Raw genomic sequence first — 19,336 nt, forward strand, 5'->3', positions numbered from 1 at the left:
CCAGAACATGCTAAAGAACCTCTTCTTTATCTCAGAAAAGCTCGGGTAAAATATCTACAAAACCAAAGTTACAGAACCCAGTAACTCCACCAGAACATGCTAAAGAACCTCTTCTTTATCTCAGAAAAGCTCAGGTAAAATATCTACAAAACCAAAGTTACAGTACCCAGTAACACCACCAGAACATGCTAAAAAACCTATTCTTTATCTCAGAAAAGCTCAGGTAAAATATCTTAAAGCTCAGATAAAGCTTCTCAGAATCCTATTTCAGAAAAATTGCATAAAATATCTTAGCATAGAAAATTCCTGTGAACACTATTACATCTTTGAAACCTTCCAATTTCCATCAAACTAATTGCTGTGGTGATGTATTTATTTTTAAAAAATAAGAAAAGGTATATTACACATGCAAGATACTACAAGCAACATACAAAAAATATCCATTGTACAAACCAGGATACTATTTATGGTTTATAATTTGTTCATACAAATGTCAGACAAGTTTTTTGTCTATCGTTAAGATTGAAATATGTGTCAGAAAGACAGCAAACTGTATAAAAATTTGAATGGCACAATGAGGAAATAAATGATACTAATTAAGCACAGTTTTTGTTGGAAGAAGACTTTCAAGTCTTCTGAAATCCAATATTGCCAGCTGGTCAAGTCTAAACATAGAACATTTCCAGGAGTGTTTCCACATCCCTTTCTGTGCTTTACAATTTTATAACTTCCATGCCTCATCTCGACACCAATTTGTAAACATGATCGGTAACAAGTTGGTAGAATAACTAGCGTCTGCATGATTTTATGATACAAGGACAGAGAAACAAATGTACAGTTACCTGAATTCAGGCTTGTATCGTCAGCAGTTTTTTACTCCAAAATTAAAATTGCAGACAGGAGTGCGGATTATAGAGTACAATAAGCAAGAAATAAAAGAAAAACTTGATTTCTCGAGGTTTGTTTACATTCCGCCATGTTTGGTATTAAAATTGTAAAGGGCACCCTTATTATTATCAAAACTAATAATTTACCTAATCCATATTAATATGCAATTTAAATTCAAAGTCCAATATTAATTGATAAAGGATATCAAAATTAAATGCTTCATTACAAATTTCTCGTTTCTTTTCATAGCATTGCATAACATAAACTGGGATCCGCTTGAATAAAACAGAATGAAAAAGGTGTATAAGTGAACTGGGAACCAGCTTTTGCATTATGATGTATAAACTATAAAAACGTAATCGATTATTTGTTCCTTTTTGGTATTTCATCCTGATGCATGTGGTTTGTTTTAGCTAAGATCCTTCAAATGTTGATGTGATGGATAAATTTAATAGTATTTTACTAAAGGACGGAATTGTTTTAATTTCTCAGTCGTATTCTATTATATATGATATCTATTAAGTACAGATTTTCCGCACACTTTTATTTATTTTTGATTTACATGTGCTATTCATACATCCACTTAATGTCAAAGACAAATTTCCCAATTGTTTTTTTTGTGATTCTGACTTATTTTAGCACTCGTGTTGTGTTTTAAAATCTTTAACAAGCATTTTCAACTTCTGTTTGATGATGAAAAACCGAGTGGATCACACAAGATTTGAAATTACCAGAGTTTCATTAGAAGTTTTCAACCATTAAAAGTATTTTTTTCCTAAATTCTTATGGCGAAATGGGGGTGCAGACTTTTCTTTTTATACTTTCTAGTACAGAGCATGTGAATGTCATTTATAGGAGCAGCATTTCATCAGTCCTGTCTTTTTGGCTCTGATGATACAGTACAACCTGGGACATACTCAGTCCAGATCATTTGACCATAAAACTTTGAAATGTCTGACATATGTTGTTACAATGTCAGTCCAATTGTCTGACACAAGGAAATTAAATTTTTTGATAAAATTTTACAGGTTCCTGACTTGGGACAAGCAAATACAGAAAATGACTGGGTTTAAAATGTTAACAAGTGCTCAAAACCCAACCCCTGACCAGGGACAATTGTGTAACAGCACAAACATAAAAAATCAGTTAATGAAGGATTCTGAACCACTTTCATATAGAATAACAACTATAACTGTTCGTGATTGATTGTTGGGTTAGTGTTGTTCAAATTTTAGTTTCCGAGGAATCATAAATCATGGTGGCCAGTTTTTATTGACAAAGGAAGCCGGAATACCTAAAGTGAATAACCACCTTTGTCAGAAAAACTTTCAAGTGAATCCTAATGAATTCCTGGTATATTTGCTTCCCTCCAGTTGAACATGCTGGGATGCAATGTATGGAATTATAGAAAATGTAATTTGAATCAACAATATTAGGAGATTTTTATGTTCAGTTTAATCTGTTTTGGTGGAGACATAAGTTTATTATTCTTGGAAGAAAAAAATACTTCCAAAGAAACAATATAATGGCACAAAGCAGGCTGAGTTGATGTGGTCTGCTTTCATTGTAATTCAAGTTATCCTTAATTATAATCTTCCACCCGAGAGCTATCAGCTCTTTGATTTCTATTTGAAGACAGTTTTATTTTATACAAATGTAAATTACATTGTAATTAATTTTAGCATGCATGGGAGAAAAGAATATTGAAGAGTTTAAACAGCATGTGTACAGAACTGAATATACCTCTAGCTAGGAAGGTAAGTTGTGTACAGAATAGAATATACCTCTAGCCAGGAAGGTAAGTTGTGTACAGAATTGAATATACCTCTAGCTAGAAAGGTAAGTTGTGTACAGAATTGAATATACCTCTAGCTAGGAAGGTAAGTTGTGTACAGAATCGAATATACCTCTAACTAAGAGGTAAGTTATGTACAGAATTGAATATACCTCTAGCTAGGAAGGTAAGTTGTGTACAGAATTGAATATACCTCTAGCTAGGAAGGTAAGTTGTGTACAGAATTGAATATACCTCTAGCTAGGAAGGTAAGTGGTGTACAGAATTGAATATACCTCTAGCTGGGGAGGGTAAGTTGTGTACAGAATTGAATATACCTCAAGGTGGGAAGGTAAGTTGTGTACAAAATTGAATATACCTCTAGGTGGGAAGGTAAGTTTTTTACAGAATTGAATATACCTCTAGCCCGAAAGGTAAGTTTTTTACAGAATTGAATATACCTCTAGCCTGGAAGGTAAGTGGTGTACAGAATTGAATATATCTCTAGCCGGGAAGGTAAGTGGTGTACAGAATTGAATATACCTCTAGCTGGGAAGGTAAGTGGTGTACAGAATTGAATATACCTCTAGCCCGGAAGGTAAGTTTTTTACAGAATTGAATATACCTCTAGCAGGGAAGGTAAGTGGTGAACAGAATTGAATATACCTCTAGCCGGGAAGGTTAGTGGTGTACAGAATTGAATATACCTCTAGCTGGGAAGGTAAGTGGTGTACAGAATTGAATAAACCTCTAGCTGGGGAGGGTAAGTTGTGTATAGGATTGAATATACCTCTAAACAGGAAGGTAAGTTAAAAGTGTTTTTCAGAGGGCTCTTTTTGTGTAATCACAGATTAAGGAATGAAAATTCACTTATATTACTTTTATTTTCAGCTGGAAATTTTGATTTGCCATTAATATGAAAATATACAGCGAAAAAAGTTTAGCAACATGTATTTCGATTAAAATGCTTAAAAAAAACAATGGCCTGACTTTAAGTTATAACATTAAATGTAAAATAGCCTCTGGACGGAAGACTCCTGGCTTGACACAGTGAAGTAAAGAATGAAGCAGAGTTGTGTTTCTTTGTGTTCTATACTCAACAGCACAACTTTAAAAAAAATTGTAAAAATCAGTTGTAAAAGGCTAACCTCATCAGATCAGCAATAACAAAATAACAAAAGACATTCATACTGATCTTAGAGTACTAACAGTTTGATTCTGAAAGCTTGTTCAACCAAATTCCAAATTTCAAATAACCATTAACTAATCAATATTTGTTAATATTAGATAAACATATATCTACCTTATTTGAACTCTGGTAGATATTTGTCTTATTGGCAATCATACCATATCTTTTTATTATTATATATGATTTGGTTTAATCCAGTGGTAAATGAATACATGACAATTGAATTATTTCTCCACAAAAATATATTTATTTAAAATTAGAATTAGCAATTTATGTAAAAACAATTTTATTCTTTTTTTCTCAGCGTCCAGAAAAAGAGCAAAAGGAAATGAATTCCAAATGGACAGAGCTTGGAGTTGAAGGTCCAGGTTAGTAGTTATGAATGGTTTACTGTAAATACTGTAAATTCAGAAATTATTGCAAAAAAAGCTGTGACTGACTGACCATTGCAATAATTAAACCTCTATTCTTACATTTATTTTGCCCGGGTCAGTGAGTGATCCCCTGTAACCAAATATGCAATCAGTAAGTTAACTTTTACCTGCAGCACTTAAAGATTGTTGTTTTAACAACTATGTTCTGTGGACTGTATGATGGTTAGCCAAGTCACATTTTTAACAGTTTGATTGCTTATTGAATTTTTCTCATGTTAAGGTGTGATCAAAAGATACGGGGAAGTCAAATGAAAAGAGAAACTCTCCATCGTCTTGAACTATGCTGTTTGGTTCATGTGTCCATTTAAATATCACAATGTTTACATATCTATACTTTTGCTATAAACAGATATTTCAAATTTTCATCACTGTAGGACAAATTAAATTTTGAGTATTGAATAATTTGTTTTACCACTAATGCTTTTGATTTGCTGTGATATGTAACTTTGTAAAGAGCTGATTACAGTAATGATTATTCATCTGACTCAATTGCATGCTTTTGTAAATATTCACAATAGAAACAAGATAATGAATGCCAATGTCAGGAGATCAAAAAAGAAAGCCAGTACCTTTCAAACAAAAGTTTTTTCCAACTTTGTACTTTATAAAATGAATAAAAATGGATTTCAAGTTGCCATGTATTTATTAACTATATTGTTGTTACTTTAGTGAATTAAAAAAGGATGTGACTGCTACATTTTAGCCAAGATGCATATAAAAAAATTCAGAATTTTGTTTAAAGACTGTTTAATATTTTGATAACCCTTGATAGATTGAAATTCAAAGCTATAAGGAAAACCTTGATGCTTACTTGCTGTAGTAAGGAAAAAATAGAAGAATAATAACTAAAGGGAGATAACTGCATGCCCATTTTATTTCAGATATTTTATATTCAGAGGATTATATCATACATGGTATTGTTACAGGAATTGTTCTGTTCATTTTGTATTGTGGTTAAATGTTATATCAATTTGTTTTACTTAAGTACATATATACAGGTTATATTTACTGTCAGATTGTGTTGCAGGTATATAATTCACAGAAGGCTATATGTTCTCATACACTTTCATTCAACTGTTATCATTCATAATTTCTTTTCTTTAGGATATTTTTCTGTCAAAGATAAGTCTAATTAGAAAAACTTATATAGCAGGATGTTTTTAATCGTTTAAATTAGTTGATGCATGCTTAATTATCAAGTTGTCTATAATCAGTTTAGAAATACTCATGCTTATTTGTACAAGCTTTTCCTCAAAAATATTTACAGGGTGCATACTGTATTTCTAAGGACTTTTATATGAAATGAAGAGACTTTGTAGTTTATATGTGTATTTGAAATATTTAAATAGACAAAAAAGGTGGTCAAAATATCTGATGCATTTACATAGGTCCTTCATTGTTTAGCCACATATAGAAGTAATTTTCTTCTTAAAAATTGCATAAAACCTCCATATTTTTTCCTGTTTTGAGAATTAAATCTATTCAATTAACCAATCACTTATTCCAAAAATTCCTTTGTAGCGAAAGAATATATTTAACATGCCTGCATGCATTCAGTAAATAGATTATATTTTTCATTCCCAATGTAGGTGTTTATTATTTATCAATTAGATATTAATTCATAAGATCCAAAAAAATATACTCATTAGTATTATGTTACTAATATTACAGTCATAAATGAAATAGGACAGTACACATTATATATGAACACTACAGACATTACACTTTGTATATATAGACAGTACTGTGGACACACACAAATGACAAACCTGTGCATTATTATGTCCCACTTTATTTACTTGTGCAAAACCCAAATGTTAAAATACAGATATTTTCTATATGTTTGATATTTATGCAATCTTTTAGAAATGGTATTAAATATATTTCTTTAGAAATATTTACAGTCATATGTTGATAATTTAGACTTATTAGTGCTTAGAAATTTATGTTGTTTTGTTTGACTTCAGACAAAGATGAATTATATCTGGTTTATTTAAGACTTTTGTTTCTTAAATTTTTTATAAGTACCAACACACATTAATGACTTTTTATATAAACTGTAATTAGAAATAACAGTTAAAAGTTTGATTTATATACTTAATGTGACATACTAGTATATATTCATATCTGTAAAGGACATGATATTTATTTATTGGCTTCTTTTTTAGACCTTACCCAAATCCGACCAGTATATGCACCAAAAGATTTCCTTGAAGTGATTGTAGGCATACAGAATCCTAACTACCATGGGGATAATAATGGGTAATTAATTTACATATTATATTAGTAATGGTTTACATTTACATAACAATTATCATAACTTAAGAAAGGTACTCTTCTTTTAATGAAGACACTTGCTAAATCAATGGTATGTGTTTAAAGAAACAGAAAACTCTGCATTTCCATGCTTTGATTAGATCAGACAAAACATTTTTTTTAAATAAATGAAAGTATTTGTCAAAAGTAAAAGTTAAAATTTCAATTTGGTTGTTGGAGTTATGGCCCTTGTTCATATCTCATTTGCTGTTGATCAGGGTGTCTGCATCCTACTGAAATATCCACTCACTTTTTAAAACTATATCTTTCTATTGTTATTCAATCATATCAACTTGGGAGGTAAAGACATTGGGAATATAATTGTAACCTCTCTCTTGACTGTTTATCATGTTTTTTTTTTAAATGAATTTAGAGATAACTTTGATAGTACTAGTATCCAGTGGTGATTATCTCTATTTTTTAACTTTATGTCAAGAGGTGATTAGTATTGTAAAGCACAGAAGAATCTTGATGAAAAATACATGAACTTATAAATTTTATTTTACAGATTTTTCCCACTGTGGGGAATAGTTCAAGTTCCTGTCAAAGTCAAAAGTATAAATAAACTTGTAAGTTGTCATGTTAAAGTCAAGGGGAGATAATGTTCAAGTAAACATATATCAACCAAGGGTAGATAATGTCTAAATAGCCTTATGTAGGTTCAACTTTCACGATTTAGGCGTGTACAGTCGTGAAAAAGCTCTAAAACACGATTTTGTGAAATTCTACACCTAAAAAAAATTATTGTTCCCGATTTTGAATTGTTCCCCAGGTAAGACAATCGTGATCAGCCAATCAAAGTCTGTTTCTCATGATCACATTTATAATAAAATTGAGAATGGAAATGGGGAATATGTCAAAGAGACAACAACCCAACCAAAGAGCAGATAACAGCTGAAGGCCACCAATGGGTCTTCAATGGAGCGAGAAAATCCCACACCCGGAGGTGGGCCTTAGCTGGCCCCTTAATAAAAATGTGTACTAGTTCAGTGAAAATGGACGTCATACTAAACTACAAAACATATAAATGAACTAAAATTAAAAAACATACAAGACTAACAAAGGCCAGAGGCTTCTGACTTGGGACAGGCACAAAAATGCGGCGGGGTTAAACATGTTTTGTGAGATCTCAACCCTCCCCCTATAACTCTAGCCAATATAGAATAAAGAAACACACAGCAATACGCACAGTAAAACTCAGTTTAAAAGAAGTCCGAGTCCGATGTCAGAATAGGTAACAAAAGAAAGTAAGGAAAATGACAATGATACATAAATAAACAAAGGACTACTAGCAGTTACTGACATGCTGTCGTTGTTTCTCGTGATTATTATTGGGCATTGCAGACATGCTAAATTTGAACTTGTTTGGAACATTTGAGTTGTATTCCTCTGTATGTATGTCAGAATTGCAAAAATTGTGAACATAGCAGGTGAATTTTCATCTGCAAGAAGGTTCTTACAAAGCTTAAGAAGAAAAGCATGGCTGATTAACAAAATTCAATGATGCAGTACTACCTTAAACATAATAAATAGTGGCTTATGGACATTACACTTACTGTAACATATCAAACCCTGTTGTCATTCTTGTAATTAGATTACCAAATCATTTAAAGTACAATGTACTATGTTTTATTTTCACAAGGATCAGATAAATTTTCTTCTTTGTGCATAATTTTAAATTGGAACAGTCAACAATCACTTTAATATTCTTACACAAGAAATTATATCCTGGTATTGTAGCTAAATGTTCATTTTTTCTACTGATATAAGTACTAGAATCATGCAAATAAAAAGAAGAAAAAGGCTTGTAAGCTCATCATCAGTATACCATATAAAAAAAAAATATATGAACTTTTTCTAGAGCACAAAACAGCATGTGCAAAAAACACTGCAAAGAATTTGAAATTGTTGTCACGCACTAAAACCCCCATGGGGATTTTCAAAAGTTGGCAGGTATGTAGGTTACGCAAACTACAATAATGGTTTTTCCCACAGGTGATAATGGTACCTCTTTATGAGATACAGATTTCATAAAGCTGATTTTTATTACAAAACTTTGTTACTATTTAGCCTTTTCTAAACGGAAGATCGAGCCTACAAGGTGTCTAGTAATAAATAAATATAAGGTCTTATAACGAATAATCAGAATTAGTCATACTTTTAATTCTGAATAGCATGTTATCATCATTTCGATAGCTGCACACATGTTACTCTCATTATTGTAGCTAGTAAACTGTCATATGTGTTATCAAAGAGAGATAATGTTTACGATTTGATTTACTGTACTACTTAGGAAAATACAATTATTATACCATATTTCCTAGCAAGTTTTCCATCCATTATACTTTGCATGAAATAACAACTTTCTGAAAGATATCTTTAGAACTTAGAATTTGGGAAGAATATATTCATGGAAAAGTGTAGATGAAAAGTTTAATTTGTTATTGAACAGAAGTTAGTTTGTTTTATTACATATAGATTCTTATTTGTTGTAAGTTTGATACAATGTGTTTATTCTCTCAAGTTAGTTAAATTTAGATTTTGATAATCTTTGCTTAAATGAACATGTTAAAGTATATGATTTAACTATCAGCTACCAATCGCAGCATCTGAAATTAACTGTTTATTGCACTTGATCAAGACAAATTTAACATTTTTTTTATGAAAAATAGTAAAAAAACTAAGTAATGAATAACAGGTTATTACAATTAGAGCAGTTTATTGTAACAAATACCTTTACTTACCAACATGTATGTCAGATATGAAAAGAAATGGGTCAGAAGATGTTTATTTTTGCCATGACATTGTTTTTCTTTAACTTATGAGTTTTGAATGTTTCAAGTCCACAAATCACTATAAAACCAGGGGGTGAATTCAGGTGCCCCTGAAGGAAAGCTTATCCTGCTTCACAAGAGGCACCCATCATGTTGCTCATGCAAGTACAAATCTGGTGATAACTCTCATTTGGTGAAAAAACCAACACTTTACATACATAGTACTTATTCTAACTTATGACCTTATCTTCCAGAGATTACAGTACAGTGAGATGGCAATCAATCAATGTCAATCTGGTATAGATGACTCAACAGATATACCTTCTGAATTGTTTGACTTAGATAGGAGCAAACTTGGTAAAAAAGGTAGGTCTAGTGAACCACATCGTATGGTGAAAAAGGTAGGTCTAGTAAACCACATCGTATGGTAAAAAAGGTAGGTCTAGTGAACCACATCGTATGGTAAAAAAGGTAGGTCTAGTGTTAAATATCATATAGATGGCTATACTATTATATATATGGATGTAGGCAAGAGTAAATGTTGCAAAAAGTCTGATCGTAAGTAAATGGACAAGAAAGATGAAAAATTCTGACTTTTTTTGCCTATGTCAAGTCAGAACTCATATTGGATGATGTTGTCATTAAAAATTGATTTGTATTTTACAGTTGTCAATGCAAACCATGGTCCAGTAGCACAAGAGTTTTCTAAGAAAGGATGTCCAAGCAGTTTAAGAGCCACACTATGGTCACAGATGTTATGTGTAGAAGTAGATGATGTGGTAAGTCATATTTGTTTAGTTACACAGAACATTTAATCTACCTTCTACATAAGTTACCTTCTTTGTCATGTCGTCGTCTGATATTTTTGTAACAGTTTATTTGGAACACTTCCATTAATTATTTGATTAATCATGTAACATTAAAAAGACAGTTGATACAATGTTTAGAATGGTTCTGGAAGGAAGAGGCTTCCAAGGAATAAAATTAAATTATAAGATTTATAAATTAAATAGATGCAGACAGTTTGTGTTGAGGTGGTAAAGCTTTATAAAGATGCAGACATTATGTGTTAGGGTGGTAAAGCTTTATAAAGTTGCAGACATTATGTGTTGAGGTGGTAAAGCTTTATAAAGATGCAGACATTATGTGTTGAGGTGGTAAAGCTTTATAAAGTTGCAGACATTATGTGTTGAGGTGGTAAAGCTTTATAAAGTTGCAGACATTATGTGTTGAGGTGGGAAAGCTTTATAAAGATGCAGACATTATGTGTTGAGGTGGGAAAGCTTTATAAAGATGCAGACATCATGTGTTGAGGTGGTAAAGCTTTATAAAGATCGATGCAGACATTATGTGTTGAGGTGGTAAAGCTTTATAAAGATGCAGACATTATGTGTTGAGGTGGTAAAGCTTTATAAAGATGCAGACATTATGTGTTGAGGTGGTAAAGCTTTATAAAGATGCAGACATCATGTGTTGAGGTGGTAAAGATTTATAAAGATGCAGACATTATGTGTTGAGGTGGTAAAGCTTTATAAAGATGCAGACATTATGTGTTGAGGTGATAAAGCTTTATAAAGATGCAGACATTATGTGTTAGGGTGGTAAAGCTTTATAAAGATGCAGAAATTATGTGTTGAGGTGGTAAAGCTTTATTAAGTTGCAGACATTATGCATTGAAGCACATGTGTGTTGTTGTGAACATGTATTTTCAAATATTATCCAATTTAGCGAAAGTTATTTGGTCTTTGATGGAAAGTTGTCTTATTGTCAATCATACCACATCCTCTGATTTGTATATTGATACATATTTTTATGCACTGATGTTAGTTGAAATAACAACATACTAAAACTTATTTCAGGACAAACTGTACTATGAACAGTTGAAGACCAGTGTACTACACCATGACCTTTTAGTAGACAGCTTATTGTACAAGGTAATATCATGTGTAAATCGTTCATTGATTGATTGGTGTCTGTTTAATGTCCAGTGGCAAGTTAAATGCATATTCAGGACAAGAACATGTTAATGTGATATGTATATAAATCCTGCTTTGTACAAGACCACCATTTTGAACTAGATTTCTAAAGTTCTAGTACACAATGTAACATTCCAAAAAAAGACTGTCACCCTAACCTTACACATTATTCTGACTCCTGGCATGACCAATCTTTGCTTTTACTTCCAAATGTTGTGTGATAGCGAGCATGAGACCAAGAGGCGTTAAAATCTTTCATCATAAAGCAAGAAACATTTAACTGCAATGGGTGCAGAAATGTTTTACTTTGAGAATTAGAATTATCACAAAACTGTTTAAAGTAACAGTTAATATTTATGTTTTTGACACAATGAATGTAATGAAAATTTAGTATAAGAATATTGAGTTGTCTCCCATTAGTAGCAAAAATTTATAAGAACCATGAATTTGTCATTTAAATTGAAAGAATTGCAGGATAAACAAAATTGGAAATATGAATATGAGTTTTTTCATAAAACAGGAGAACATTGAGTTATTTTTCTTCTCTTTTACTTACCAAAAAAAAAAAAGAGTATCTTGTAATTATACTTTATGATTGATTGTGTCAGTTAAGTAAGACAAATCTATTTAGTTTTAATGTTTGTTTTATCTATTTTGATAGGATGTCAAGCTTACAGCAACCAATGATGATCAATATTTTGTGTTCGAAGATTTTTTATACCAGGTAGGGTTATTGAAAGTATAGAGTTCCAAGATTTTCATTCCTTTGTATAAATTCCCTATAAACATGTACAGCTTAAATGGTTCTTTCTGCCATATTAACCATAGCTATAACTTGGCAACCATTGTCTTATGTGTATCATCTTTCATCAGTTTTAAGATTTTTATGCCCCTGCCCAGGCCGAGGAGGCATTAAGTTTTACCCTTGTCTGTCTGTCCATACATCCCAAAAATTAGTTTCCGCAATCTACCTTTATTTTGAATCAACCAAATGTTACGAAACTTATACACAATGCTTATTTCCACCAAACACAAATCAAGTTCACATTTTGGTGGCATCACTTTTGCTGTTCTTGAGTTGTGTCCCTTTGTAAATTGAAAAATTGCAGAATTTGTTGAAAATTTGCAAGCCGGGGCATCTGTGTCCCATGGTCACATTCTTTATTTATTTTTCTTTGAAATTACAGTTCTTATTCAAACCAAAGTTGACCTTACATGTTTAGGTTATTATTTATGGATTATAATTTGGTCCATCTACCTACTTGACAGATATTTCTTAAAATGGAATCTCAGGATAAAATGTGTTAGATTGTCTTAAGCTTAGATCTTGAAAACCCTAAAAAGGTAGGCCTACTTTCCATTTTTACATAATAATTAGATGACTCCATATTGAAATTATTGATCTTAAAATACAATTTTAACCAATATTAGTGTTTTAGTCTGTTATTTTGAAAACTTCATTAGATAGCAATATCTGTAACCAGACAAAACTATCTGCACCACAAAAAAATAATATCAATTTGGTATGAAGTGATATAATTAGAAGATACAGATTGTATTTGGGGTTTGTTCCTGTTTAATGATTTTAGCCTAAGCTATGAACCATGAATGAAATCAAATCTACTTGAAAATATCAGAATTCCTGAAAACAGCATGTTAACCATAAAACAACTTTATCAGAAACAGTTATCCTTCTTTTTATGGCAAAAACAGCTTTGAATGTTGTAAAACCAGGGTGGTAAAGCTAGGGTGGGTTTAAATTATCGACCTCTCAATTAGCCCGTAATGGCAAAGCCAAAGGGAACCTAGTTTGTCCATCTATCAGTCACTATGTCTGTCTGGTAAGTTTTCTGCACTTTTTTCTGTGATACTTTTATCTATTGGTTTGATATTAGGTATTTAGTCATATCATAAGAAATTACAGACAAATTTGAGCTTAGCTTCTGTTGAGCAATTTTTACTGAAGTTTTGGCCCAGGGAAATAAAAAAAAAATGCTTAGAAATCTGAGTTTTTTCTGTTATGCCTGAATCTATTGATTAGATATTTGGTAATTCTAAACAGTTATAATTGCAGATAATTAAATTTTGTTCCAGTTGAGTATTTTCCAAAGTTGTGATGTAAAAAAAAAATATGTTTAAAATAGATGCTTTTTGGGGATTGGGCCTGCATCTTGAAATGAATTTTCTGGACCAATGAATGATAAGACTGAAATTCCATAACTTCCCTGGTACATCAGTTGAAACGTAATACTTGTCCCAAATAAGTGTTGACACAAGTTATGTAAAGATAACAGCCAGACTGAGCCAGTAGAGGACTTAGAATTGAAATGCTATACCGACAAAAATGCTTGTTTAATTTTGTTAGTCACTATTTGTGAGGGAGTTACTTGACTTAGTGTTACTTGTTATTGAATCAGATAACTGTAAATTCAGAAATTATTGCCTGCTTTTTTTTTTTGAAGAATGAACTAAAACTGCGATGATTAATTATTGCAATTTTGAGTTAAGCTGCATATTGATATATCTATCAGATATCAGAATCCTAGTTCATGATTTTTTAAAATACTTAACAATTGCATAATTTGCATTGATAAAAACCTCGCAATAATTTCTGAATTAACAGTATCTCATATATAATCTCTATGTAAACAGCTTTTGCAATATTCCATTACATAAATCGGAATATTATTCCTTTTTCAGGTTTTATTGCCATTCTCAAGAGATACCTTTGTGCTGAATCATTTCTCACAGAACAGTGCTACACCCCCTAAATCATATATCCGTGGAAAGTTAGGAGTTGAAGAGTTCTCTGTTCTATATCCACCCAATGGGGTCATTCCATTCCATGGATTTGCAATGTATGGTATGTTACAATGTTGAAATTAAGGTCATTTGAAATTTATATGATTAAGAATCAAACAGAAAGATATTTTGTGAGAAGATCATTTTTAGTAACACACTTCTTCTGTTTAAATATGTGATGGCTAAGGCATGTTCTGCATGTTAAGAAAAGACTAAATGGCTAACGATTGAAAATTTGCAGTGTTTACTGTTTTTGTCTTCCTTGAGAAACATAGAGAAGACACAAGAAATGATTGTAAAGTGTACATGTCCATCTGGCAGGGTTTATCTTACCATGACCTCATTTTCATGGATCATCGATAATGTTAATTTCATGCATCATTTGTAGTAAAGTTTGATCATAGAGATTTTCAACATTATCTCAGTCATGATCATTTACAGGGGCATCAGCTACGAGATATAATAAAAAATTAAAAACCAATTGTTCACAGAACAATTGAAGGTCTAGATCTTTCCACATCAATTTTCTAAATAATTGATAAGAAGCTACTTCTTCTTCACTCAAAGCAACTATTGGCGTCCAATCATAGGTTTCTTCATACTGATTCAATAAACATATGGTTTCTATAGACTTTTGCCTGAAATAAGGGAGATAATTGCCAACTTCCGGTCTCATATGATAGCTTTATTCACACTGATTCCAAAAATATATAGTTTGTATATACTTATGCCTGTAATAAGGGACATAATATGCTACTTCCGGTTTATAAAATGTCACTTCCGGTCTCAAATGATAGGTTAATGTATGACCATTCAAAAAATATATGGTTTCTATGTACTTTTACATGAAATAAGTGCAAAAATTACTACTTCCGGTTTGCTCAAGGTCACTTCCGGTTGACGTTTTTCAAGGTCATATGTCGCCCAACATTTTGCAAAAGATCTTATGGCTTTATCATGTACCAATCTGAAGAAATAATTAATTTACCTTAAATAAAACATTTCAGGGGCAATAACTCCTATAAGATGTCACTAGATTGATTCAGACCAAATGTATCATATCTTCATTACAATATAACAAACATTTTGCACTAGTTCTTTTATATATAACGTTAAAAATATCGAAGAAAATGCAAAAACAAGCAAAAGACAAAATTCAGAACATGACCTTTAACCTTTGACCTTGACCTCATTTTCTAAGTTAAGACCCAAAGACCTGAAATAAAAAGACTATAGGTTTATACGGATTACGGTTTATGAGTTACAAAAACTTTACGACAAATTTATTTGATAAAGGTAGATAACTCCTATAAAATTTCACTGGATCGCTTCGATCCAAATCAGCCAAAAATTCTTTAGGATGTAATGAACAAATATGAAAATGAATTTTGTGGTTATCTTTTTTGGTTACGGAGGAGATACACTAACAAGAAAAATAGTGTCTTGGGAGATAACTCTTACAATAAAAAGTCTTTGCCTTAACAAGATGAGTTTTTAAAAGCGCAATAACTGTTTGATACAATATCCAAAATATCTAAGCAACATCTTGCGAAACAACTTAATACCGCAAGAAAAGGGTTTGGCGGAAGAAGAAAAAAAAAAATAAAGATAATCAGAACAAATACAATAGGTCTTTCCACAGAAAAGTGGAATGACCTAATTAAGATATGATTTTTTTTTGTTCAATCATTAATGAAAGTGAAATAGTGAAATAATAATAATAATTCGCTTTTAGTAGCCAGTTTGGTTCAATTTTGTCAAAATAAGCTAAGAAACATCGCTGATGAATTTTTCACTTGCAAGTGAATAATTCAAGCTCATTGAATCCATATTCATGTGATCTTCAATTTAACCGATTAGCTAGAGATGGGTTAAGCATAAATTAGGCGTATTCAGCTATTAAAAGGAAAAGAATGTCAGTCAACATTGAAAGTGAAACCAATCGGCTGACTGATTCGATCCACAACAACTCATTCTTACTCAGGTAAAAACGATGATTAACATATTTTTTAATCTGTAATATGAAACGAAACAGATCTAGAAAAGTCTGATTGCAGTGTTTGCTATTTATGTGTATATCTATATTTATGTTTTTATTGGGTTATTTGACCGTCTGCAGCCTTTGGTTAATTAATCTAGACTAAAATACACACGAAATGCCGATACATATTATCTATTATCGATCCCATGCATCATAAATCGTTTGAAAAGCAAAAATAATCAATGATGAAAGATTTAAGCAAAAAATTAAAGCCGAGCGATTCAGGCTCTTGAGAGCCTCTTGTTAATTGTTTATTTAAGACTTTTTGTAATTTGGATATACATTTTAGTATGTTATAAATCAAATATGAGAATTGGAGTTAAATCAGTGAACATAAATTTGACAGCTAATGCCCCTTTAAGCAGGAGAGACATTTTAACCTGTGCAGTCTTGTTTGATACACTTGGAATTTCAGATAAAAAGGTCACAAAATAAAATTTTTGCTATTGTTATACATATTTTCCAAGCATTTTAGCAAAATCTATCTGATTAGATAAATGGCATTTTTTTTTCCACAAAAAGGTTTCCTAGCACTTTGTCATTTTACAGAAAATCTTGTTTAACCATTATTTATTTGTACAGGGATGAAATTGATTAATACTGCTGGTTTAACCAATGTCTGAAATACTTTATGTATCAACACTTTAATCTAAATGTCAAGTAGATTGTACATTATTTAAATTAAATGTTTCAATTTTTCGTTTTGTCTTGTGAATCACTTGAACTAAATGATCCTTGGACGGACTATATATATGTTTGCTTATTTTTTGAAAAAAATGTTTTTTACAGTTAGATATTTATTTTACAATTTCCACCTCTGATTGATTGATTGATTGATGATTGCTTAATGTTGCTTCAGAGCAAAAATACTCATTGGTGACAATCCTCTTCCTCTGAAGTTCAAATCTATTCCAAAAAAGTTGAGAACAATTGTTTAAGAGATCTTGCTTTTTTCAAAGTATCATATCAAAATTGACCATGTATGGAAAATAAAAAGGTGTGGTATAATTTCCAATGAGACAATAAGCCACCAGAGACCATATAATGGAGATGTTTGCAACTATATAGCATGTAAACTATTAATTATTCATATTGTTATCTAATATCCCTGCTCTGAAGGATGGTATACTGTTTTACCTCTGTCTGTCAGTCTGTTGCATTAAATTCTGCCACATTTTTTAATTTTTTTAAGGAACTACAATTAAGAGCTACCTGAATTTTCTTTATCAGTCTCCATGTGAACATGCTATACCTTGTAATGTGGTTTCAGATTCATCAATCCTTAACTTCTTGTTTACTAAATACTTATTTATTCTAACACAAAATCTTCAGATTTTTCTAGGTAGAGACAGTACAAATAAGAGCTTCCTGAATTTGTTAACAGGCTTCATTTTAACAAGCACACTTTACTGTGTGATGCTCTTTTTAGATTAATGGCTTATCAACTTCCTGTTGACAGAATACTTATATTTTCTTACATGTAATGATCAAGTATGAAATATTTGTCACACTTTTTTATGGAATTACAAATAAGAGAATCCTAAAATTTGATGTTAGGCTTCATGTGAACATGGTTTATCATGTAAAATGTTTTGAGATGATTTATCACTCACCAGCTTCTTGTGCACAGCGGGGGTATCATTAGTGAGGAAGAGCTTACAGTTTTACTTGTTTCAGAATGGGGATAAAGCACTTTATATTTCTACTTAAATATTTACTACAACTGTTTCTCAATATTGAACTGGCAATACTCCCTCCTCCCCTCAAAATTAAAATAATTGAAACAAAAAGAGAAATTCAAATAAAAACAAAATTCAATATAGACATATTTAATGCATGAAATAGAGAAAAATTTAAATGCTATTTTGTGTTTGAAATTATGTTTTATGAATCATGATGAATAGCAGCTTTTTTAAATTGAAAACAATAAAGTAAAATTATTTTAGATTGTACACCTATGTTTTTTTTTATGTATTTACATGTGAAAATGTGAAAAGTACACACTACTAACATGAGTGTGTATTTATATGAGAGATCACAAAGGTCTATAACCTCAGTCTTAATCAGTAAAGGATCAGCAATATAAAGACTCATTTATTTGAATGGTATTGCTGTAGTTCAAAATCCTTAGTTAATTGGAAGTGTTGGTCGAATAAACATCATGATCATTGGACATTTGGTTCAGATAATTATTGCTGCAAATAACTATTAAACTTGGTCTTTCAAAAACTCTATTGTTATTCTTCTGATACAGCACTGGAATAGATTTAAAATGATTAGGTTAGATATAAGAAAAAAAGATTAACAAATCCAATATCTGAATTTTTTTATTCTGGCTGAAATTTCAACATATAATTTGATTTTGAATAATTTTTTTCTCAAAATGTCAATAGTAATTTTGGGTAATTTTTTTATTGATATTTCAAATTTGGTGGTTTGTATGTCTTAATATTTTCCTTTAAAAATTTCAACAATATTGGTAAGATATTCTGAAGTGAATCTCCAATGCATCAATCATTTCAATATTGTATGGGGTAGACAGTGTATTGCTATCAATTGTAATCTATTAAAACAGCCATGCATCAGTAATGAAACTTGTGTCCATTCATGTCCTTCAGTCTATTTTGATCTGTTTGTGACCTTTTGTCAAACAAGCATATGCTTCAGTTTAGTCAATGTCATCTTTTTTGTGACCTTTTGTCATCCAAGGACATGCTTCAGTTTTGTCTATGTCATGATGTTTTTGTCTTATACAAGGACATGCTTCAGTTTAGTCTATGTCATGATTCTTTTTGTCTTTTTGTCTTACAAGGACATGCTTCAGTTAAGTCTATGTCATGCTTGTTGTGTCTTTTGTTATACGAGGACATGCTTCAGTTTTGTCTATGTCATTATTGTTGTGACCTTTAGTCATACAAGGACATGCTTCAGTTTAGACTATGTCATGATTGTTGTGTCTTTTAATCATACAAGGACATGCTTCAGTTTAGTATATGACATGATTGTTGTGTCTTTTGTCATACAATGACATGCTTCAGTTTAGTCTATGTCAGAATTGTTGTGTCTTTTGTCATACAAGGACATGCTTCAGTTTAGTCTATGTCATAATTGTTGTGTCTTTTGTCATACAAGGACCTGCTTC

At 31.2% G+C, this 19,336-nt stretch overlaps 1 protein-coding gene across 2 annotated transcripts in view; it reads left to right on the forward strand.

Annotated features, from left to right (window-relative positions):
* Window positions 1–19,336, forward strand: part of LOC127726289 (TBC1 domain family member 19-like) — a 43,568-nt gene that overhangs the window by 12,781 nt on the left and 11,451 nt on the right. Inside the window, exons 4-13 of one of the 2 annotated variants that reach the window (XM_052233605.1) lie at window positions 2,571–2,645; window positions 4,156–4,219; window positions 5,390–5,405; window positions 6,452–6,547; window positions 7,110–7,170; window positions 9,630–9,741; window positions 10,042–10,154; window positions 11,235–11,309; window positions 12,013–12,075; window positions 14,052–14,214. In XM_052233605.1, coding sequence (XP_052089565.1) covers window positions 2,571–2,645; window positions 4,156–4,219; window positions 5,390–5,405; window positions 6,452–6,547; window positions 7,110–7,170; window positions 9,630–9,741; window positions 10,042–10,154; window positions 11,235–11,309; window positions 12,013–12,075; window positions 14,052–14,214 — 838 coding nt within the window. The remainder of the gene's footprint in view (window positions 1–2,570; window positions 2,646–4,155; window positions 4,220–5,389; window positions 5,406–6,451; window positions 6,548–7,109; window positions 7,171–9,629; window positions 9,742–10,041; window positions 10,155–11,234; window positions 11,310–12,012; window positions 12,076–14,051; window positions 14,215–19,336) is intronic. The other variant, XM_052233606.1, reaches the window with a different exon arrangement.

Source organism: Mytilus californianus, unplaced genomic scaffold, assembly GCF_021869535.1.
Source record: "Mytilus californianus isolate M0D057914Y unplaced genomic scaffold, xbMytCali1.0.p SCAF_17, whole genome shotgun sequence".
NCBI classification, from domain to species: domain Eukaryota; kingdom Metazoa; phylum Mollusca; class Bivalvia; order Mytilida; family Mytilidae; genus Mytilus; species Mytilus californianus.